We start from the raw sequence: 23844 nt of genomic DNA, 5'->3' as shown, positions 1-23844 counted from the left end.
TCTCAAAATGAGTAAGTGCCCAGTCCACCCAGCACAAAGAAAATAATCAGTGAGGCCTGCTGGGCTCATTCCAGGTCCAGCAAATGGCCCATATAGTGACAGCGGTTGGCTCTTCTCTTTTCTCCCATCCTGTGTTCCACGTTAAAGCAAATCCTAGCTCATGTATTTAACTTTCCTGCACAGTGAACGGTGCCTGTCTAAAATGTACACTTGTTCTAAGATAACCATGACGCTGTCATCACTCAACAAAATGACAGTTCCTTAGTATCAGTAAATACCAGGGTATAATAGAGTTTTCCAAAGTATCTTTGTTTCTGTTGCATTGTTCCACTCACCACACACATTCTTACACTTCCTCTTCCTCTTTCGTCACCTCCTCTTCTTCCTCCTCCTCCTCCTCCTCTTCCTCCTCCTTCTCCTCCTCCTCTTCTTCCTCTTTCATCCTCCTGAACCTCATCCTCATCCTTCTGTTGTTTGGTTTTTTTGAGACAAGGTTTCTCTGTTTAACAGCCCTAGATATCCTGGAATTTGCTTTTTAGACCAGGCTGGCCTCAAACTCACAGAGATCCACCTACCTCTGCCTCCAGAGTGCTGGGATTAAAGGCGTGCACCTCTACCACCTGGCTACATTCTTACATTTCTAAAGTTGGGACTGGAGAGCTCAGCAGTTAAAAGCACTGGCTGCTCTTGCAGAGGACCCAGGTTCGATTCTGAGCATACACATTGCAGCTCACCTTTTCTGACTCCAGTCTCAGGGGATCTGACACCCTCTTCTGGCCTCCTTAGAAAGGTCACATATGTGGTGCACATACATATATTTCAGGCAAAACACCCATGCAACATAAAATTAATTTTAAAGTTTCTCATATCAGTGTGTAAAAGAACTTTATTTTGAGGGTACCTAGACCTCCACTGGTAGTATAGTGTAGGTTGTTCAGCTAACCACTTATTTAATGGAGTTGGTTTTGTGTTTTCTAGAAGCAAAAATCATATGTCCAAGTTAGTTTATATTTTGTTCAATGTATCTTGGTGATCTATGCCTAGAAATAGTATTTCTAGATCGAATGATCAACATGCACATGCTTTTCCAGGGGTCACTTGGTCCCTTCCGTGGGAAATCTATCACTTTGCACTGGCAGATTTTTGTAAATGGATGTCTAAATGCTCAGATACACAAGCATGTTAGAAAAGTAGCATACCGTTGGGTGAATCTGCATACTGATCTCACTCTTGTTCAATACAAAATACTGGCACAAAGTACCCTGGTTCTTGCTTCTTTTAGAGAGCCTTTGTTCTGCTCCGGGACACATGGTTTCTGAATGAAAAGCCAGGAGGAGTCCAGGGTGTGTTACTTCATGTTACACGTGTAACATGATATTACAAAGAGGGCAGTGCAGCCCACATCTGCCCTGGAGTCAGTTCTGCTTATGGTGGCCCTAGTGAGTCCTTAGCCCTCTGAATTCCATGAATGAATACTTTTAGTGATCCTTCCCCCCCCCCCCCAAAAAAAAAAAACTTTTGATACCTGGTTGGCCAGATACAAATATATTAAGAGAGGTAACTAAATATTTGAAGTCCACATGCTTCATCAGTCCATGATAGCTAATTAATCTCTGTGGACTTGTTTTAGTGTGTCTTGAAGCATACTCCCTGAACTTGATAACCTTGTTATCAAGGTCCAAACAACACAGTCCATGTGGAGAGGTTAGCTAAACAAACCTAACAGCACATCCCTGGGTCTAAGAATCCCCTGCTATCAAAGGTTCTCAGGCCAGCTGTTGATCCAGGAAACAGAATCCATACAGAAAGACTGGGATTGTGGCTCAGTAGGGTAGAATGTTTACCTGACATGCACAAAGCTGGAGTTCAATCCCCAGCACTCCACAAAACAGATTGTGGTGGTACACACCGGAAATCCCAGCACCCAGGAGGTAGAGGCAAGAAGGTTATGAGTCCAAGGTCGTGTCCGCAATACAGCGATTGGATTGGTGACCCATCCTACCTCAAAAAGAAAAAAAATCTAAATAAAAAAGAAATCTGCACACAGGTTCCATGCAGACCAGCAAAGATGTTTCTGCCCTCTAGTTACCTTGTGGTCATACAATTCTACATTTTTGTTTGACAGTTTTCCTCCTGTCTCTTTCTAGATTGAATCATTAAAGAAAAAAGTGCAACAGAAGCAGCTCCTGATACTGCAGCTTTTAGAAAAAATCTCTTTCCTGGAAGGAGAGGTAAGAGGCTATGGCTCTTTCAAGTTGGTGTCTTCCCTGCCATTAAATTTTATGTTGCTGATCCTGCTATAGACACTTAATTAAAAATATAGCTATTTCCTGGCCTTATAAAATTGATTGAAGGTTAACTGCCAGCTCTGCAAAGAACCTCTGACGGCTCCTTATTCGCTACACTCTCCATGCTCCAGCCTGCCGCTGGCAGCGGGCGCTTTCAAAGGTCTGGTGCATCTCCAAGGATTCTCCCAGCAAGCCCAGTATGTTGTTGCTGCTCACAAGATCTCAAGGGTAATAGGCCTTTGTAATTTGTGAATCATCTACACAATGTCCTTCACATGGCTTACTCAGCACCTTTTAAAACTTCACAAGGATTGTGATCTCTGTGAGACGGGGGAGAAAAAAGGCAGAAAAGGGAGGCGGTGTCACCCCAGCTCATGAAAACCCAGAGTCCAGTTGGAGACGAGACTCCCAAAATCTAACACTTGTCTCTGTTCCCCCTAGTAAACTTGTTTTAGAGGTGACTTACTCTCACCAGCATCTTGGAGTTGCTTCATGTGGGGGATTTTTGTGGCAGTTCCAGGGAAAGAAATGAGTTGGAAGAATCCTAGGGGGTTGGGTGTTAATAGAAGGAGCTGAAATCCATTTTCCCTGTAGAACTTGGCATTGAGCCTTTGCCTTCTTTGACTCCACAAAGAGCTGGTTTGCCAAGCACCTGTCCTTGTCAGTGTCCCTCTGTGTAGCCCATCCCCCATGAGACACCCGGGGACATGATGGGGAAAAGCAGGATGTCATTTGCTGAGCACCTGCTGTGTACAGGGTGTTGCCAGTTCCTTTCCACATGTTCTGTATAACATAGGCACAAAGAGTGGGATCTAATCCAGCCTAGTACAGCAGTCGGATTGGCTTATTGCTAGACTGACTAGAGAGGTTCCTTATCTTTATAAAGGAATCATAACAACACAAGTGTGGGACAGACCCATGGGAGCGCACAGGAAATGTCTGGTGCACGCTGGAGAGATGGATCAGCCATTAAAGGCTAAGCTCTGCTCTTAGCTTATTGAAAGGGCTACCCTCAGAATAAATGATATCTCCCCCCTTTTAAAGATGGGACTGGACAAGAACATCCTTTCTTGTCCAGGCTTATAGTAAAGATAGTGTGTCTGAGCCCAGAGCCTACCTCCTTGCTGCATGCTTGCAGGCAGGACAAGCCAGGTCATTGACTTGGATGGATGGAGTGCCTAGGGCTGCCATAACCAGGAGCCTTCATGGCCTCTAGGGACCTGGTTTCAGATTGAAGGCCCATGAGTCTTGGTGTCCTAGAGGTATTTATTCTCAATCATGTCTTCCCCTCCTTGTTCACTGGGCCCAGCACCTGCTTTTTTTTTTTTTAAACAGTATCTCAAGTAGCCCAGGCTATCCTCAAACTCACTATGTAGCCAAGGGTGACCTTGAACACCTTGCTCCTTTGTCTCCACCTCCCAATTACAGGGTTTCAGGTATGCACTGTCTCCCTGGTTTCCAGCATTTTTTTTTTTTTTTTAAGATTTACTTCTGAAATCACAGCTCTGTGTATACTAGGGGTAGAGGTGCAAATGCATATCTACCCTGGTGACAAGTCAGGAGTCCCTGGAAGAGGTCTATGTGTCCAGAGAGAAGGATTTTTCAGAAGAGGGAGAAGAGGTGCTGACAGAGACAGAAGCTCACCCCAGAGGACCTCCCACCGTGTTTCTGTCTGTGGTACTCCCATGTTCTCCAGAAGTGTCCAGGGGAGTATTGTGCATTGAAGGGCAAGGATGGAGCTTGCAAACATATGCTTTGTTTAATGCACAGATGATTCAGCCCATGGTTTAGGCTGCTGGGATGTGGATATGACTTGATGCTGGGAGGTGATTCCAGGAGTCCCCAGAATAGCATAGGGAGATGAGCCTGGGAAACGAATCTCACCTCTGTGGGCAGCCAAGGCTCATGGCACTTGGGGTCTCTGGGATATGGTATGGAACCAGTTTAGATCATCTCCAGAAGACTGAGCATTCACTACACTTACCAGACAGTGGCTGGCATCTGCTCCTGGGGTTCCATCCATTTAGCCACCTAGGCAGGATCACTTTTCCTGTGATGCTCACAGGGAAGCCTCTGGTGAAGACTGGGGAGATGATTCATGTCAGGAGGCTGTGAGCATCAGAGGATGCAGGAGGGTCCTACAGTGACGGCCATGTTCATCTCACAAGACTAGGAATCCAGCCTTTCTCAAGCATTTAAACACTGATTATAAATCTGATTAGCTTTACAGGGCAAATATAGCCACTTCCCACGTTGACTTTAAATAGAAGACAAACATATAAGTCACATGAAAAAAAGTAATGCAGTTATACTTAAGTGTTCTAAAATATCAAACAGCACAATTTAATTCATTAATCCTTTTTTAAACAAGACTGCTGTTTTGTTTAGTTCGGTAGTTGGGGGGGGGGGGGCGGGCTAGAGGACAGCAACCTTGGCTATCATTCCTCAGAAGGACTACCTACCTTTTTTGAATCAGAATTTCCCACTAGCATGAAATGCAGGAAGTAAGTTAGGCTGACTTGCCAGCAAGCCCCAGAGGTCTGCCTGTCTCTGCATCCCCAGAGTTGGGATTATAGGCATGTCCCATGATGCCCAGCTTTTTACCATTACTGACCTGTCCCTAGCTGTGTGTTGGTGACAGCTGACACTAATGAACTCCCTCTCTTTCCAACTGATGTGTGACTGATGACTCTGGGCTATCCTTCTACAGAGTATGGGGTCCCAGATGAGCTGACTCTCACTTTACCTTTATTATTCTTAGCATAGAAGTATTATAGACAGGCATATAATTAATATGTAAAAAACTATATTACTTATATTAGAAACGCTTTCTAGGTTAAAAAATTGATTACATATCTTACATATCTTACAATCACCGTACTTTTCTATTATAAAATTATCTTGGATGCCAATCTAATAGCAGCATCTAATAATACTCTTTATACACTGTATATTAATTTTGCCCGTGAATGACATGAACACAAGATTCATCCTCTACTTTTAAGCAATTTTCTGTTGCTATAGCAAAATGTCTTTTTTGGTTTTGTTTTTTTTTTTGATGTTTGGTTGGTTTGGTTTTTGTTTGTAGTGGTGTCTTTTGGTTTTTTTTCTTTTTGTTCATTTTTTGTTCGTTTGTTTTTCAAGACAGGGTTTCTTTGTGTGGCCCTGGCTGTCCTGGAAATACCTCTGTAGACCAGGCTGGCTTTGAACTCATAAAGATCTGCCTCTACCTCCTTATCCTATAGGTAATTATCTGAAGAGCCTTGGTTCATACACTACTTGGTTCAATAGTCTCCTTAGGTCTGGGGGAAGTATACAGTGATATGCCAGAGCTGACTTACCAGAGTTGGCTGTATGTCCCTGTATACACCTGGGTTCTTCAGTCCATGGCACCATATAGGACTCAGGCAGGTGCATCCTGCTGTTGCTTGTGGCTATGAATGATCATAAGCTTCCTTAAAGCATTGTGAGCACTGGGGGGAAAACTCACTTGGGAAAGTAGTGACCTTTACAAATGGGAGGACCCAATTGAACCCCCAGAACCCATGTAACAGGCAGGCAGTGGTGACACTCCAAGACAGGTGATTCTTAGGGTTCCTGTCCAGCCTGCCTACTTTACGTAGTGAGCTCCAAGCCTATGAGAGACTGTGTCTCAGAAGACAAGGTGGAGAGGCCTGAGGAATGACAGCTGAAGTGGATCTTTCACCGACACACACACATGCGACTGCACATGCATGCATACATACAAAGCTGACATTTATTTTGTGGGTTATTTTTTGTTTTTTTTGGGTTTTGGGGTTTTTTGTTTTGTTTTGGTTTTTTTGTTTTTTGTTTTTTGATCACTCAATGCCATAGTTCCCAGTCTTGAACTTTTCAGATGACAGTGTTGGGGTGTAATCTCAAAAGGTGCACGAGTCTGATGGGACAGTAGATTCCAATCCATGTTTCCTCATTATCTGTACATGATGCGCAGATCATTCCACTCACAGCTTAGACTCAATGACTCCATCTTTTAAAGAGGCAGGGGGCAGAAGAAGACTCATGTCACCTCTGAGATTGCTTTTATTTTTAATGTCTGAAAGCTTGCTGTCCCACCACCTCCTCCAAAAACTACATCAAGACATCAGACTAGCAGTCCTGTCAGAGAACACTCAGTACCTGGGCCTGGGCTCATGGGTGGTGATCTGGAGCTTCCTTCACGCTCAAGTAGAGAACATCAATTACTCCTTGGTTTAATCATTCACTCTTAACTGATATTTAAAGTTATTAGGTTTTGCATGCACACATACCTCAAAAATACACACCAGATTCCCAAAAGCTCCCGTTGCCTGGCCTATCCCCCCACTTCCTCCTCCTCTTCCTCCTCCTCCTTCTTTTTCCAATTTTTTGTTTACTAATCATCTGGAGAAGAGCTATTCCATTCCCCATTTGTGACATTTACACAGTGTTCCGGGGCTTGAGAGATGGCTCAGAGGTTAAGAGAACTTGCTGTGCCTGCAGAGGACTGGAGTTCAGTCTCCAGCAACTGGTAACTCCAGCTCCAGGGGACCTAATGCCTTCTTCTGGCCTTCTTGCGTATCCCCATGCACAGGTGTATATATACATGTAGATATATACAGTGCTCATAAATAAAAATTTAAAAATTTTAAATGTTTTGCATCAGCAAGAGTGCTTCATGGGTAAAAGTTCTCTGGAACCTACACTATAGGAGAGAACTGGTCCTACAATGTATCCTCTGATATCCACAGGTATACACACACACACACACACACACACACACCACGTGCACATACAAAAAGAAATGTAATAAAAACACTTTTGAAAATATTCCCAAAATAATGAGGCTGTAGTAGTTAAGAACAGTAGATACTCTTGCAGACGACACAGGTTCAATTCCCTGCCCCTACATGGTGGCTACAACAGTATATAATTCCAATTCCAGGGCATTTAGCAGCACCCTCTTCTGGCTTCCTTGGGCACCAGACACACACTCGATGCATGCACAGACATGCAGGCAAACACTCATACACATAAAATAGAAGTGAATAAGTCTTTAAAAGAATATCCTATGGACTGGAGAGATGCCTCAGTGGTTAAGAGCACTGACTACTCTTCCAGAGATCCTGAGTTCAATTCCCAGCAACCATATAGTGGCTCACAACTACCTGTAATGGGATCTGATGTCCTCTTCTGTTATGTCTGAAGAAAGTGGCAGTGTATTCACATACATAAAATAAATAAATAAATCTTTTTTTTTTTTTAAAGAATGTCCTAAAGTAAAATTAGAGACCTGGTCTTCAGTGAGTGGCTAAGCCTTCTGGACTGGATTCTGTTTTTCCCTTGCTGAAAATCTTGAACTTCTGGTTATAGTTAAGAGTCACAATGGTTTGTATCCATCCTATCCTTCACATACACAGGGCAGGGCACATGCCTCCCTGTGTGTCTGTGGGACACTTCTGGAACTCTCATTAAGTTTCCTGGGTGGCATTGTGGCTGCAGCATGGCTCCCTCATGCATTATATTGGATATGTGCTTATCTTGGTGTCCGATTCAGCTCCTGGCCACTGGCTTCCCTAGGCCAGAGGGGAGCTGGGAGAGGAGGCTATTTTGGCGTGTGTGGCGTGTGTGTGTGTGTGTGTGTGTGTGTGTGTGTGTGTTGCTTTCTCCCACATGCCCGTGCCAGGTTGGTCCTTCCTGGAAGGCTTACACACCTCCCTGTCCACACAATGGTACTCATTACACATACAAACACAAGGTGGTGGTGTTTGAAAGCAGGAGAAGCAGACATCACCCTTCAGTCCCAGAAGCTTCTACAGAGTACAATCCTGGTGACAAACCGAGCTGTTCATTCATTTCACTTCTTTTTATTATTCTTTCCAGCTTAGTTCAGCAATGTTACAAACAGGCATGCAATTAATACACAGTAAGCTACATGCCTTAGAAATGCTTCCTAGTTCAAAAATCAACAAAACATTAACACCTTACAATTACCCTACTTTTCTATCACAGGATGACTTTGAATTATTTTCTATTCTTATCTTTTTGAGGCAAGGTCTCATGTAGCCCAGGATGGCCTCAAACTCATGTAGCTGAGGATGGTCTTGAACTTCTGATTCCCTGTCTCTGCCCCCAGTGTGCTGGGATTGGAGGTTTGCACTACCTTGCTGGGTTTAAATTTTGCTGCCTTTGTTTTTCTCGCCTTCTTTTCTGTGGTTTGGGCAGTAGTGTTGGGTCTTTAACAGCAGGCACACATGTGTGCACACACATACACACACACTCATGCACACTCAGGTGCATGCATGCATCCATGTTAGATGCCTTTCTCCAGTTTCCTCCACTGTCCTTCATATTTTAAGACGGGGATTTTCGGTGATCCAGGATGGATCTCAGCAAGATTAGCTGGCTGCTGAACCCCCAAACTTCTCCCACCTTTGTTTCTTAATATTGGTCTTTTTCATGTAGATTCTGGGGACCAAACGCAAGTCTTCTTGCTTGTAATGCAGATACTTCTCCCACTGAGCCATCCCCCCAGTCCTAACGTCTTTTAATTGGATAATTTCTATTAATGTATCTTTAAATGTATTGATTCCTTCCCTAAGTCTACCCAAGATTATTAATAATTATTATTAATAATTATTATGTTAATACTATATGTCATTATATTTATATAAAGTATATAAATATGTTATATAATATGCAACATAATATATTATATAAATATTATAATCAATGTTAATTAACAATAAGAATAATAGTAAGTATTATACTTCTCTATTCTAAAATTTGAATCTATCCAGTTGAATCTTTCATGGATCTACTTTATTATTTCTTTACTAGTTTATTACCTGTGAGCATATTTTTCCATTGTCTCTTGATCATAATTATGATGGACACATTCAAATACTCACCTGCAAAGTCTAGCATCTGGTGGCATCAGGACTTTTGTCTGTCCATCACTGTTCCCCTAAGAACAGGTCACATCTTGCTGACTTTTCCCTTGTGATAGGACTTTGGATTCTAAACTAGGCATTGTGAATCCTTTAATGTGGAGACTGTAGATCAGAGGTTCTCAACTTGTGTGTCTCGACCCCATGACTTTGCACAGGGTTCACCTAAGTCCAACAAAAAACACAAATATTTACATTATGATTCATAGCAGTAGCGAAATGACCATTAAGAAGTAGCAACGAGAATAATTTTATGGTTGGGGGTTAGCACAACATAAAGAACTTTAGTTAAAGGGTTGCAGCATTAGAAAGGTTGAGAACCACTGACTTCAATTATGTCCCATTGTTCTAAAAAAACAGTGAGGATATTTCCCTTAAAAGTGAATGAATTTGTCTCAGTTCACTTCCTTACCACTCAGGTTCATTCTTTTAGTTCACCCCTCATGGGTGTTCTTCAGAGGTCTACTAGAGACCTCTGCTGAATCCAGAACACAATCTGGGGGTCCCCCTACTCTGTTTCTCATCTTTCCATTTGTTTCATAGTCTTGATGGGTTAAGGCTCCCTTTCTTGGCCCAAAGAGGGTGTCTGTTCTCCTGGAGCTGAAATGACCAGTGGTTGTGAAGCTGTCCAACATGGGCAGTTGTCTCCTTTGCGCTCTCTCTCTCTCTCTCTCTCTCTCTCTCTCTCTCTCTCTCTCTCTCTCTCTCTCTCTCTCTCTCCCTCTCCCTCTCCCTCTCCCTCTCCTGACTCTGATACTTCCCCTTGCGGGTTTACTCTAATACTTTGTGGATATTTTTGTAATGCTATCACATTGTTGCTCTGCTCAGTTATCGGTACCCTGGCAAGATGGCAGTCGGCGGGGATGCACATCGTTTGTGTTCCTTTCTCTGGCCACTGCCTTCTGCTACACTGTCTGATATACAGAAGATACACACTATTAAAACTTATCTCGTTCAGTTTTTATAACTATTAATTTTTAACTTCTGTGCTTCTGTGGGCATTTGATATTATACACAGAATGCCGGTGAAATTAAACAAAACATTTTGGGGCCACGTGTCCACCCTTCCCTGTGTGCCAGGTCAGACAACATTTCCTCTTATGCCCCCTGATGATACATCCTCACCCTGGTTAGTCCATGAAACCTTCAAGGTTAAAGTCTTTGCACTAGAGAGGAACAGCCATGAGGGCTGGAGTTGTTAGCAAGAAAGACCTCTTTTGCTTTTCTCTTTGCTTATAAATTGGAGAGTCCAGAAGAGTGTGCCCTGCCCTGGTGAGCCAGCCCCTCTCGTTCTTTCTGGACAGAGTAAGACCGTAGGTCTGTCATAGCTCATCAGTTGCTAGGGCATGGTGGGTACATGGTCTTTCTTTACACCATTTCCATGTCTCAGAACCTCATGCAGACCAAAGTTTTACACAACAGCTCCTTGGCATTGCTCATTCAGAGGGGGCTACTGATGGCAACCCACATCCCTTCAAACCAAATGATCCTGTTTCCCTGGGACCTTTTATAACCCTTCCTTTTTAAAGATTTATTTAGTTTCATGCATATGAATGATTTGCCTGCATTCCTGTCTAGGCACCATAGTGTAGTGCCCTGAAGGCCAGAAGAAGGCGTTGGATCTGGTAGACCTGGAGTTACAGACGGTAGTTAGCTGCCCATGTGGGTGCAGTAACTACCCTTGGGTCCTCTGTAAGAGCAGACGATACTCTTAACCAATGATCCATCTTTTCAGCCCCTTCCAAAGGACTTTAAAAATTCCATGTGGCATTCAGTATCTGGGACCCATGCTTCAGCTCAGCTCAGACTTTTTTTTTTTTTTTTTTAAAGACAAATACTGTGATTTTTTTCTGCTTATCTTTTTAAACCCTCATTGTATCTATTTTTATTTATTTATACATTTATTCAGTAAATTTTATCTTGTATGTGTTACTTGTCAAGTTTCAAGAATCCAGCCAAGATAACAGATAGGGCCTTTATGGTTTTAAAATTTTGAGTTTATCATTACCAAAAAATATGTACAAGAACTTGTTAACAAATCAGTTATAGAGCTGGAGAGATGGTTCAGCAGTTAGGAGCACTCGCCACTCTTGTGGAGGACTCAGGTTTGGTTCCTAGCACCCACATCAGACAGTTCACAGCTGCCTATAACTTCAGCTCCAGGGGATCCAACACCCTTTAGAGGCCGGAAGAGGGTGCTGAACCCCCTGGATCTAGAAAGAAGCTGAGCCAGAAGCCTCATCCTCAGCTTTTTTTTTTTTTTTTTTTTTTTTTTTTTTTTTTTTTTGCCCCTTTGTCCTTCATTTTCCCCATGGGGTGCATTTCCAAGTCCTGGGCATCTAATCATTAGCTTATGCAATGTTTGGCTCTAGCTTTTAAAAAGAAAAATTATGAGAAGTATACAGAATGCTAATTTTAATCCCAAGGAGCTCATTCTAGTTTATGTGTTTGAGATTCTGAATTTTTCCACACCTATGAAATACTAATTATTCAGTTATAGAGGCATTTCCCACTAAATTAAATTAATAGACTTACTCATTTTATAGCTTAGTAAGGGAGTGTTAAAAGTTGACTTGCACCTTATTTATAATGCCAAAAATGTGATAAATATCTAACTGCCCATCGTATAAGACTCGTTAAATAAATACTGTGCATCCATACAATGGGATACTGTGATTTCGTTAACATAGTTTGTTGACACAGAAAGAAAACTAGTATATTTGGGGAGACATCTACAACACATTGGTGTATGTGGGTGTGTGCGTGCGCATGCGTGTACGTGCACATGTGGTGTTCACAAACATGCAACATAGCTCATATGCAGGTCAGAAGACAACTTGTAGGAGTCGGTTCTCTCCTTCTACCACATGGGTCCTGGGGTTCAAACTCAGGTCATCAGCCTTGACCGCAGTCACCCTTACACACTGAGCCATCTCATTGTCCCTACACCAAATTTTTGATCGAAAATAGCAGCTATTGCTATAACATAGCCAGCACGTTCTCTTCACTTATGCACAGCTTGACGTGCATGTGTACACACACAGAGATCTTTGCATAACGATGAAACCGATGTATTTCTTCAACATCAGCTCTGAGGGCACATCTTGTGATGGATGTCAGTGCTGCAGGTTTGATTTCCTAAGTCTACTTTCTTCTCAATTCTAGAATAATGAACTACAAAGCAGGTTGGACTATTTGACAGAAACCCAGCCCAAGACTGAAGTGGAAACGAGAGAAATTGGAGTAGGCTGCGATCTTCTACCCAGGTATTTAGGAATTTCCTGTTTTTCTGACAAAAAAAAAAAAATCCTTCTTTGACTTAAGAAAAATATTTTCTTGGGCTGTGATGAACAGAATCGAATTCTTCCTATGAAAAATGCATCTCTAGAGCTAAGTGGTGACTTCTGAGTAGGCAGAAGGATGGCGTGGGGTGGAGGAGACAGTGAAGGAAAAACTGAGGAAGCCAGGGCCATCAGTTACTGCATGCCTTTCCTCGTTCATTCATTCATTCACTCATTCATTCATTCTACAAACTGTGCCAGACAGTTGGGTTACAGAGAGAAACAAGATTTATTCCTGCCTGAGTGTGGAGTATAGAGGAGGGACGAGGTAGGAAGACGTTAATAGCCATGTTAGAGGGTGTGCTGGTTACCATGAGAGGGAGCATACAAATGAGGACAGAATCCATCCATTCCTTAGTACTGTAGCTGAAAGTTCAAATGTCTAGTTTGAGTCTAGTTCATCATAATGATCTTAGACTGTGTGCTGGCTAGTTTCACATCAACTTGACACAAACTAGTGTCTCCGAGAAGAGGGAGCCTCAGTTGAGAAAAAGCCTTCAGAAGATCTGACAGTAGGCAAGCCCATAGAGCATTTTCTTAATTAGTGATTGATAGGGACAGGGGGAACCCAGTTGATTATGGGTGGAGCCATCCCTGGGCTCATGGTCCTGGGTTCTATAAGAAAGCAGACTGAGCAAGCCAAGAGAGGGCAAGTCAGTAAGCAGCACCCTACACAGCCTATGCATCAGCTTCTTCTTCCAGATTCTTGACCTGTTTGAGTTCTGGTTCTGACTTCCTTCGATGATCAACAGTGCTATTGAAGTGTAATCCAAATAAATCCTTTCCTGCGTTAGTCAACTGCAAATGAGAACTCTAAGACAGACTATAACCCTACCTTTGACCATCCAGCTTCATTACTAGGCTGACCTGTTCATTGGTCAGCTTCTCACATGGAGGTCCGTGTCCTGCTGAGCGAAAGCTGAACCTGTGGTTTAGTGTCTTGCCTCTAACTGAAACATACTTACCATGGCGAGGTGCTCAACTGTGCTCAGCCCAGAGGGGGTAAAATAATATGGTTATTAATGCCCTGTGGCTTGTGATTTTGGTCACCAGAGTCATGAACTGCCAAGCCCTGGTATCATGAGAGCCAGAAAGGACTCTTGGTAAAGGCGTGTGCACTTGAGTGCGTTGTACTGTGTTAGGCAGCAGTGATCTAGCAACTATGTCAGATCCTACGACCTTTCACTGTAACATCTGGTGGGAAGGAGTGACCAGTTGATTGCCCGGCTGGGATGTGGAGTGCCTGGGTCTGGTCCTGTTAACCACCTGTAGCCTGGTGTCTAGGAGTTCTTTCTGTGCTGAGGCCTTGGCCTCCCAGTCTGAAAAGTCAGCAGCTTTACCAAGTTTTCAGCATCACTAATGTGGTAGGGTGAGACTTCACTTTCCTGCAATTTTCAAATCTGTGACTGATGGGTTCTTATTGATTAAACCCAGCCATTTGCTGTCGTCTGAGGAACTTATTACCTACCAGCATTGCTGAACTTTCTTTGACAGTTTTCTGATATCCAGGTAAACAGGCAGTTATACCATTCTAACAGAATTAACAGAAAATGCTTTTTAAAAGAAGACAAGAATACATAAAGTAGATTCAGCATCTCGTAGGGCACACTTTACTTGATGAAAATATAAGCAAAAGAATGACTGATTGTGTTCGGGGACCCTTTTGAAATATAAGTAATTTGGCCATTTCCCTCTTTCTCAGGCTTTTCAGAAACCAAGTATCTCAGCTCATTCTATTTCCCCACATCATAAATCTTGTTTGGCCGAGACGGGCACAAAACCATGTCTGAAACCAATAAATTGTTTGTTTTCTGATTCCCACATTTTGACTTAAAACAAGCTTTTCAATTTGTGCACCCAAGGATAGCCGGGGGCAAACTTTTATGGCTACGTTATGAAACCACAAAACAGTTTTCATAATGGAAGTGCTGACAGAGCCTTAACTTATGGCCACAGTGAACCTGGAAGGCATGTCAGAATCGAAAGGCAGTTTTTCCATAAATGTAGCATTTGGGTTTCCCTCAGGATCCATTGTGGCGGTTTAACTGCTTAGGTCAGTCAGCGGAGGAAATGAAAACCACATAACCACATTTCCGAAAGGGCAGAATAATATCTCACCCGTTTCCTCTCAAATATTTATGAAGTGCCTACTATGTGAAAAGCACCCTCAGGTCATAGGGGTGAGGAGAGGAGAGCTTCTGAGGTATCCTGAGGCAGGTTTTCCACTTGGCTTCTTACAAGGCTTTGCCCTGTTGTGGGAGGCTTCTGGGGAGATGTGGAGGATGGTGGAGGAGGATGATTATTGAGGTGCTCGCTGGGGAGCATCTTCCCTCCCCACAGCCTTCTTAGCTCCAACTAAACTAAGCCAGCACTTAATTTTGGATGTTGAATTCTAAGTAAGTCTGGCTTAAATAGAAGCCTGTGGGCAAAAACAGATCAGAACCCCATAGTCTACATGAATCCCTATGTTTCAAAGGAAGCAAATCTGAGGTCCAGAGAAAACAACAACTCTTCTTTTCTGGAAGCTGCACAGCTAGGGGGAGACCAAGATTCTGAAGCTGAGTACTGCCCTTTGTACCTGAAATGACTCAGTAAGTTGAGGGAGGCTGGGCTGGTGGGATGGCTCAGTGGGCAAAGCTGCTTGCCACGAACCCAAGGACGTGAGTTTGATCCCTGAGACCCACACTGTGGAAGGATCCTCTGTTCTCCATGTGTATACCTTGGCACCCACATGCCCATACACATATAGACACATACAAGGGAGGGAAGAAGAAAAGCACTAGACCAGCAAGCTGCATCCTGATAAAAGTCTTTTTCTTATGTGGACTTCAAACTTAGACCTAAAAAGTAAAATCTTCCCTAAGGTTTCCAGAATATTTTTATATTTAACTTTTTTATGTATTTTTGTTTTACTTATTTTATTTCCTTATTTTACTTACATATTGGTTTTATTAAGACAGGTGATCATGTATCCCATGCTGGCCTAAAGCTCACTATGTAGCTAAGGATTCCTGATCCTGCTGTCTCTGGCTTCCAAGTGCTGGGCCCGTGGGCGTGAGCCACCACACCTGGATCAGAGTGCTTTGCTATACAGCCTCCCACAGTGTTTTTGATCAGAATATATTGGATTGAGCCTCTGTTATGCAGAAGTGGTCTCTGTTCATCCTCCTGCCACAAAAAGCTCAGCAGTGTGCATAGTGGAACAGTCAGGGCACCTGGGTGCCCACCCTGCCAGCCGCTGGCTAACTCCAGCCTTGGGCAGGTCGATGACTGTTAGTCAGGGTTCTCTATAGTCACAGAACTTATGGGTAGTCTCTATACAGTAAGGGAACTTGTTGATGACTTACAATCTGTAGTCCAACTCCCCAGCAATGGTCCACAGTAGCTGTGAATGGAAGTCCAAGGATCTAACAGTTGCTCTATCCCACAAGGCAAGCAGGCGAAGAAGAGACAGTCTTCCTTCCTCCAATGTCCTTATGTAGGTCTCCAGCAGAAGGTGTGACCCAGATTAAAGGTGTGTACCAAGCCTGGATCTGGATTAAAGGCATGTTCCACCTTGCCTGGGCCTAAGCTTTTCATAGCCACTATACCTCAACATCAGGATCACAGGTGAACCTTCCAATTCTGGATTGTAGTTCATTCCAGATACAGTCAAGTTGACAACCAGGAATAGCCACTACACTCCTGAAACTTGGACACATTCATCCTCAAAATGGGAAAGAGGATGATAGTCGTGAACCTGTGTGTTGCTATGAGGATCAGATGAAAAGACAGAGACAAGCAGGTAACTTAGTAAAACATAGCCAGTGCGGGGCTGGAGGGGTTCAGCAGTTCAGAGCACTTACTGCTCTGGCAGAGGGCCAGGTCCTGGCACCAATGTTGGGTGTGACTCACAACCACCTCTAACTCCAGCTCTAAGGCCTCAAACAACCTCATCCAGCCTCTGCAAGTACTGCACCCATGTGTACAAACTCAGATACAAACACACACTGATAATTCTTTTAAATAGCCACTATTACAAATTAACTAAACCTCAATGCTGATTTTTATATGTAAAACACACTGTATCCAATATAAATGAGTTTGGGTTTACTAAGGCGATTTTTGTCAACTTAATTTTATAGGTAGTTATCAAATGACTGGTAGCCTGGTCAGATACACAGTGCTTCAGTGTCGCATGGGCCTTTTTGGTTAAACCCTCAGTGGCTTCAGACCCTGTGTGAAGTGAAGGGCCTAGGGCATACCAGAGCTTGTCAGCTGAGACACAACAGTGATCCTTGTGTGTTCTGGGCCCTGCAGGCTCTCACTGTGAGGAGCAGGAGCCCTCCCACTCACTTCCCACACCTGCAGGTGCTTGCTTCTGCCCCCAAAGTCTAACTCACAAGTAACAAAATTGCTAGGGTGGCTTATTTAGTGTAGTGGCCTCTTCTAAGGCTCCCCGTCACACTGCCCCTTTCCTGCCAGCATTGTGAATGCCTGGGAATGGTGATCAAAATTACTCGCCTTGGTCTAGGGTATTAGTTGCCTGATTGCTACTATAATATACTACCTGAGGTGAAATAGAGACATATGTATTGTGTTGACTTAGTTTATTTCAAGATCTTTTTGGGAGGGCACTGAATGGTGGAGCAAAAACTATCTGCACCATGATCCAGGAGGCAGAAATAGAATAACTTAGACTAGGGTTCCATACCACCTTGAAGGGACACCCCCACCATTACCTAAGACTTTCCTGTGAGGCCACGCCTCCTGTGGGTCCCTCCCACCACAGTCCTTTGATTCCTGGAACTCTTTGGGAAGTGGGCATCCAGACTGTAGAATCTGGTGTTCAGTTGATGCTCAAAAAGCATTCTTTGGACGAATATAGGAGAGGTCCATAGCATGTGGGGATTTAGGCAGCTGACCTGTGTTATGGCGGGGTTTGCTCACTCAGCAGAGGACTTAGAAGAAGCCGCACTGGCCTGTGCTTTGTTGCTCGCATTTGTCAAGCATGCCAGCAGAAGGCTCATTCCTTTTCTTAGTCAGGTCTCCCTAAGACATGCTCAGAGGGGTGCCTGTGGCCTAGGCACTCACTTCATCCTGTGCCATACCATCTCCCTATAGCCCTTCCTAGGCGGAACAATGCTTGCTCTTACTTTACAGGATGCTCCTCCCTAGCTCCCTCATCCTCCTGGCCTGCCTTCCATCTTCTCTCATGGCACCTCGTTCTCCTCAGAGTGTCTGCAAAGACTGTTTACCAGTCCCTAGTGCTGCCTTCCCTCCCTGTGGCTGAGCCTTTCTGGGACACAAGTCCTTATTCCTTACAGCCTCTAGGCTCTGGAGTCCTCCAGCTGGTTGTCTGTTTGGTCCTCTATAGACCATTTCCAGGCTACGTGTGTCAACCTGTTCTCCAAAGTCAGTTTTTAAAAGTGGCTAAGATGCTGCTTATGTGTTAGACCCAGATCTGTGTCTCGGATCTGCCAATTGCCTTTTGTGTGGCTTCCAGAAAATTCTGCATTCTTCGAGTCAGTATTTCTCACCTTGAAAAGGAAAAATTTGACTGGGGAGGCTAAGGCAGGAAGATTGAAGTGAGGCCACATAATGAGACCTGTTTTTAAAACCAAAATCAAAGAAAGGAAGGAAGGGAGATTTGGCAGTCCTTCTGTTTTGGGAATTTTCTCTTCTTTGGGGGTGGGGTTGGGGGGACACTAGGTTACATATACATGTCCCCACCCATAAGTTTTCAATGACAATCCAGAGTTCTGTTCCACCAAAGTTCCCCCTGGGGAACCAATGAGTTTGTTGGGCTTCCTGACAGAGCGTGGTTGGGGCTTACTGATAGAAACATAGGTGAGCCAAACCAGCAACACTAAAAAGTCATCACCTAGTATGTGTAATAGCTTTCCCTACAGCCACGCAAACAAACACACAGAACGGTAACATGAGGTGTGACTTGCTGTGAGTTCAAGGGTTTAAAACACCTGTTTTTGTATTTTAGAAATGAGATCAGCTTGAAAAGTATGATACATACTAATTAGTCATTGAGAATGATTTAAGGTCATCTGGCCTCTGAGCACAGAAAAAAAGTAAAAAAGAGAAGGAGAAAGGAGACTTCTTTTTTCTGCCCCTTAGTAAGTTGCAACCTGGTTTCCAGTAAACTCAGTTATCTCTTTTTTAAAAATTCACATTTACTTTTTTTAAAAGAATATTTTTTAAGATATATTTATTCTATGTTTGTACGCTGTAAATGTCTTTAGACACACCAGAAAAGGACATCAGATCCCTGTATAGATAGATGGTTGTGGGCCACCATGTGGTTGCTGGGAGTTAAACTCAGAACCTCTGGAAGAACAGTCATTGCTCTTAACCACTGAGCCATCTCTCCAGCACCCAACTTCATTTTAATTTGTTGGATATACCATTTTATTTTATTTTTATTTTTATTTTTATTTTTATTTTTATTTTTATTTTTATTTTTATTTTTATTTTTATTTTTATTTATGTCTTGCCTGCATATGTGTGTACCACATGCATGCTTGATACCTGTGGAGGCCAGAAGAGGGCATCAGATTCCCTGGAACTGTAGTTACTGGCTATAAGTCACTGTGTAGGTGCTGGGAACTGAGCCTGGGTCCTCTACAAGAGCAGCAAGTGCTCTTGACTGCTGAGCCATCTCTCCAATCCCCTCAATTATATTTTTTTAAAAAATATTTATTTATTTTATTTATATGAGTACACTGTAGCTGTCTTCAGACACACCAGAAGAGGGCATCAGATCCCATTACAGATGGTTGTGAGCCACCAAGTGGTTGCTGAAAATTGAACTCAGGACCTCTGGAAGAGCAGTCAGTGCTCTTAATCTAAGAGCCATCTCTTCAGCACAGACTCCCCACCCCCAATTATATCTTAGTAGGTACAATTTTGTGGTAGATATCTCCATGGCCATTAGTACTCTACACATAGTAAGTGCTTTAATTTTTTTTTATTTTATTTATATGAGTACATTGTAGCTGTCTTCAGATACATCAGAAGAGGCATTAGATCCCATAACAGATGGTTGTGAGCCAGCATGTGGTTGCTGGGAATTGAACTCAGGACCTCTGGAAGAGCAGTCAGTGCTCTTAACCACTGAGCCATCTCTCCAGCCCATAGTAAGTGCTTTAAAGGCTTGTATTTTCATGTTTCTGTTGTAGAAATCAAAATATAAAGTAAACCTTTGCCAAAGCTTTGATGTTTTTTCTTTCTATTTGTTTTTTGTTTGTTTGTTTTTGGTTCGGTTAGTGCCCTCAGCCTCCAGGGAAACTGCTCCTCTGTGGATTCATAAAAGGCTAGCAGGACCTCAGTTGTGTTTCAGCACACAGGCAAACTTCAGTTCTGTGATTGAAATGACTTATGCTTTTGAAGTCCTATTGCATTTAGTGATCAGCTCAATAAAATGCCCCACCCCCTGCATTTTTGAAAGGTTGGGATGTGAGTGCCTGCTTTTGAAACCCAGAAGGTTCACCTTTATAAATATTTTTGCATTTTATGAGCTTTTAGGATATTGTCACTGGAGACCATTTCTGTTGCATGGAATTTTCATAGGAATTGGCACACAAGGCCATCTGGTTTCTGCCCGTGCTAGTTCTCTAACCTGCTTATCCAGGTCACCAGGGACTTCCTGAAGTGCCACCTCCCAGGGATTCCTGTCTGTGCTCAGTCACACTGGGAACCACCCCCTCCTCAGACTCACTGTGGTGTCCATCCTCATGTCTCTGTGGACCAGAAGTCACAAGCTCAGCCTTTGGGAGTTGCTGATGTCACAAAGATGAGTGAAACATGGTCTTCACCCTCAGAGAAATCAGACCTAGCAATAGGAGACAGTGCCACTGGTGTGTCAGAGCCTGGGCAACAGTCGTTTTCAATGTGCCTGGAGAATAGAATGTATGGGGAAAAAAACATAATGGACTTCCATTGTGTGGCACTGTACCTGTGGAGGTGTGAGCAAATGTCTACTTACCCAGATAAGGAACCAATGACAGACCAAAGTAAGGATATCATCAAAGTACAACTTAGCGAACTAATGAGTTTTATTGGGGTTACTTACAGGAGCAGAAATTACCTGAAGGCAGTTAGATCACCAAAAGCTCACCCCAGCATAGATAACAGCTCATTAAACCTAGAAAGCTAGAGCACACTGCACAGCCTACAGGTAGCTCATCAGGTTGGAGAATGTCATTTCTAGGTAGATCAGTTGGTCTGAACCTTTCTCCTGCAACTAGCCTGGTCTTTTCCTCCTCCCTTTCTTTTAGTTTTTGTTTTACGTTGTTTTGAGACGGAATTTTGGTGTATAGCTCTGGCTGACCTGGAACTTGCTATGTAGACTAGGCTGGCCTTAAACTTGTAGAGAGATCTGCCTACCTCTTCCTTCTGAGTGCTCAAATTAAATGCATGCACCATACTCCCGGCTTTGGTTCCTGCTTCTCTCAGGAAGTTTAGCTGATCTGTGAGTGTCTATCAGCTGTCTTTACTGCTTATATATGCTTGAGGAATAATTGGATCTGGTCAGTTTCAGGAACTTCCTGAAGCCTTTGAGTTGTTTACTTCCTGAGCTTAAGGAGCTACCTCAAAGGGATAGAATGTTCACCTCTCCTTTAAACATTCCATGGTTTCACCTCCTTTCTCACATCCTATATCTAATAAGCTTCCCTCCAAGATGGAAGATTTTAATCTTGAAATAAATTACTACATAACTGTCTCCTAGGGGAGACAGGCAATGTGTAGATCTGATACCCCTGCCCATACCCTTCTGATACAGTTCATACCACTTCGTGGATAACTGGACATGGGAAGTTAGTGGCGAGGAAGTAAACTGCTTCTGGTGTATTCAATCATTGTATTGTTGGGGTGAAATGTAACTGTGGTACCTTCAAGCCTCAATGGTTCACCTCTATATCTCCATATCACAGTGCGAGGCAGGTAGAGTTGGTCCTTACTCTATACAGTCAGTCAGGATTCTAGGATTCTTCCACCAGTGACTTCCTTAGGTTTTGGAGTCCTCTTGAACCTACCTTCCCCACCCAAGCCCTTACATAAAAGAGAAGGTGAACATATAAGATAAAATATATGGTTGTACCATTTAAACCTCAAATGGTATGAATTATTTCTGCCCATTAGTAACATGACCCACCTAATTGCAAAGGAGTCTGGAAAATGTAGTTATATATTTGGATAAGATGATCTAGATGCTAAAGATCAAGCAAATTTATTCTCATGCGGGAAGCTGAGAAGTCCAAGACCAACGCACCAACAGATTCAGCATCTGGTTAGAACCTGCTTTCTGGCTCAGAGACAGCTGTCCTTCCTCTGTCCTCTCTTGAAGCTCTCTGAGCTTCACGGAAGGACTAATCCTACTCATGAGGGCCCCATCCTCAAGGTCTCATCACTTTCTCACACCATCACTCTAGCTGGGGGAGAAGTGAGGGGGGGGGTTCAGCTCTGAATTTGCAGGGACACAAATATTCAGTCCATGGCAAATCCCGTTTATAGTGTTTCTGTGAAATATGCAGCGTCATTATTAATCATCCCATTCTTAGTTTCAGTGCTGACTTCTTACCATAGGAAACATATGAAGAGTTTTATCTCATTTCTCTTTTTTTCTCATTTCTCAGCCCAACAGGTGGCAGGACTCGTGAAATCACAATGCCTTCCAGGAGTTACACCCCGTACACGAGAGTCCTGGAGTTAACCTCAAAGAAAACGCTGACTTAGACACTCAGAGACAGATGCCTCTTGCAGATGTCCAAAGGCCCTGGAAGCCTGTGACTTAAAAGTCTGGAGAGGGTGGTGACTGCTTCCTCTAAGACATGGTGTAACCTAGAGTGGGAATCTCAGGCCATTGGAGACAGAGAGAACGAACAGGCAAGGGCTGGTACATGAGGACATGAGGTCGTATTTCAGACCCTGCTACTCACAGCCATTGTTTGCTTTCCATGGATGCTCAAGTCCAGGTTTCACAGTCAGTTTTCTGTTTTACTCGATTTTGGTTTGGAGGGAAAAGGACATTAGTTAAAAATGTCCTTTTTGTTACAGCATAAAGGTTTTGTTTACCCATAAAGTATTAGCAGCAGTATTTCTCCCACATGGAGAAGCCTGTGCACAAGTAGCATGGGTACCTGGAAAAACTTGAACCTGGAGAGAAAGATTCCCAGCATGCAGTGCTCTCTCCTCCAGTGAGGAGGATGTATGCCTGGTTGTGGGAGCCATGTTCAGAGATTTGTGTGTGTACCAGAGTAGCTGCATTCTGATTCACTAATCCCTCGTTTTAACGTGTGCCTTATGCCTTGATTGGACCAGCTGAGATCACTATATTTATTCAAGCTGTGATTCTTTTCTTTCTCACTCCTAAAAGAATTTTGTATGTTGTGGCATTTAATCATTTCATGTTTAGTAACAATTGACATTTTTGTTAAATGGATGAGGAGTCCATTCATGCACACTCTTCTTTGATATTAAAACCCACATAGCGTATATTTAATAAATTCTATCTATTTTGTTCTAATAGTGTCTCTTTTTTATTTCATCCATGACTATGTAGAAGGGATAGACACTCAGCAGGACAGGCTTTGGAATGGGTGTCAAGGTCATATGCTGGTGGTCTTTCATCAGTTGGTTCATAGGAGAATGGTGAGGTATAAGATTCTATTTCTTTTCAAATCCTGAAATACATTTTGTTAACATACCTTCTGAAAAGAGTAAGATATATTCATGATCACAAAATAATTAGATCTTCCTTTTAAAAATAACCTTCTAGGCCGGGAGAGATCATTCAGCAGTTAAGAGTAACTGCTGGTCTTCAGGGGACCTGGATTCTGTTCCCTGCATTCACATGGTAGCTTCAACTGCCTGTAACTCCAGTTCTAGGGGATCTGATGTGCACATATATACATGTAAAAATAGAAAATAAATAATTTAAATTCCCCTTTATAGCCACCTGCAGCCACGGACCAACTGGGTTGACCTGAAATGAGGGCTGGAAATGAAAAGGTGGGGTCAGAGAGGTGAGAAAAGCATGAAGCCAAGACAAAGTTTTCTGATCAAGGCTCCAAGTTTGATATTCAGCTCTTCTAATTTAAAGGGAAAACCCCACCGAACCCCTTCTTGTTTCAGCCAGAGAAGGGTGGGGGAACCCATCCTTAGTCACTGTGGAGATGTCTCAAGGCAAGATCAGTGGGCAGTTTATTCTTCTAAGTTCCTGAAGCAGGTTGCATGTGCAGCCAAGGTGGGTAACTCCACCTAGGTCCTATTACT

The 23844-nt window shown here is 43.1% G+C and overlaps 1 protein-coding gene across 1 annotated transcript in view; it reads left to right on the top strand.

The window, feature by feature from the left end:
* The window catches only part of Myzap (myocardial zonula adherens protein), an 88648-nt gene extending 65566 nt beyond the window's left edge, over positions 1-23082 (top strand). Inside the window, exons 11-13 of the mRNA XM_076926237.1 lie at positions 2148-2231; positions 12401-12501; positions 22206-23082. Of these exons, the coding sequence (XP_076782352.1) occupies positions 2148-2231; positions 12401-12501; positions 22206-22305 (285 nt within the window). The 3' untranslated portion in view covers positions 22306-23082. The remainder of the gene's footprint in view (positions 1-2147; positions 2232-12400; positions 12502-22205) is intronic.
* Positions 23083-23844: the final 762 nt, after the last annotated feature.

Source organism: Arvicanthis niloticus, chromosome 27 (assembly GCF_011762505.2).
Source record: "Arvicanthis niloticus isolate mArvNil1 chromosome 27, mArvNil1.pat.X, whole genome shotgun sequence".
NCBI classification, from domain to species: domain Eukaryota; kingdom Metazoa; phylum Chordata; class Mammalia; order Rodentia; family Muridae; genus Arvicanthis; species Arvicanthis niloticus.
The sequence above is the reverse complement of the archived record's forward strand: the minus strand, read 5'-3'. Positions and strand labels throughout refer to the sequence as shown.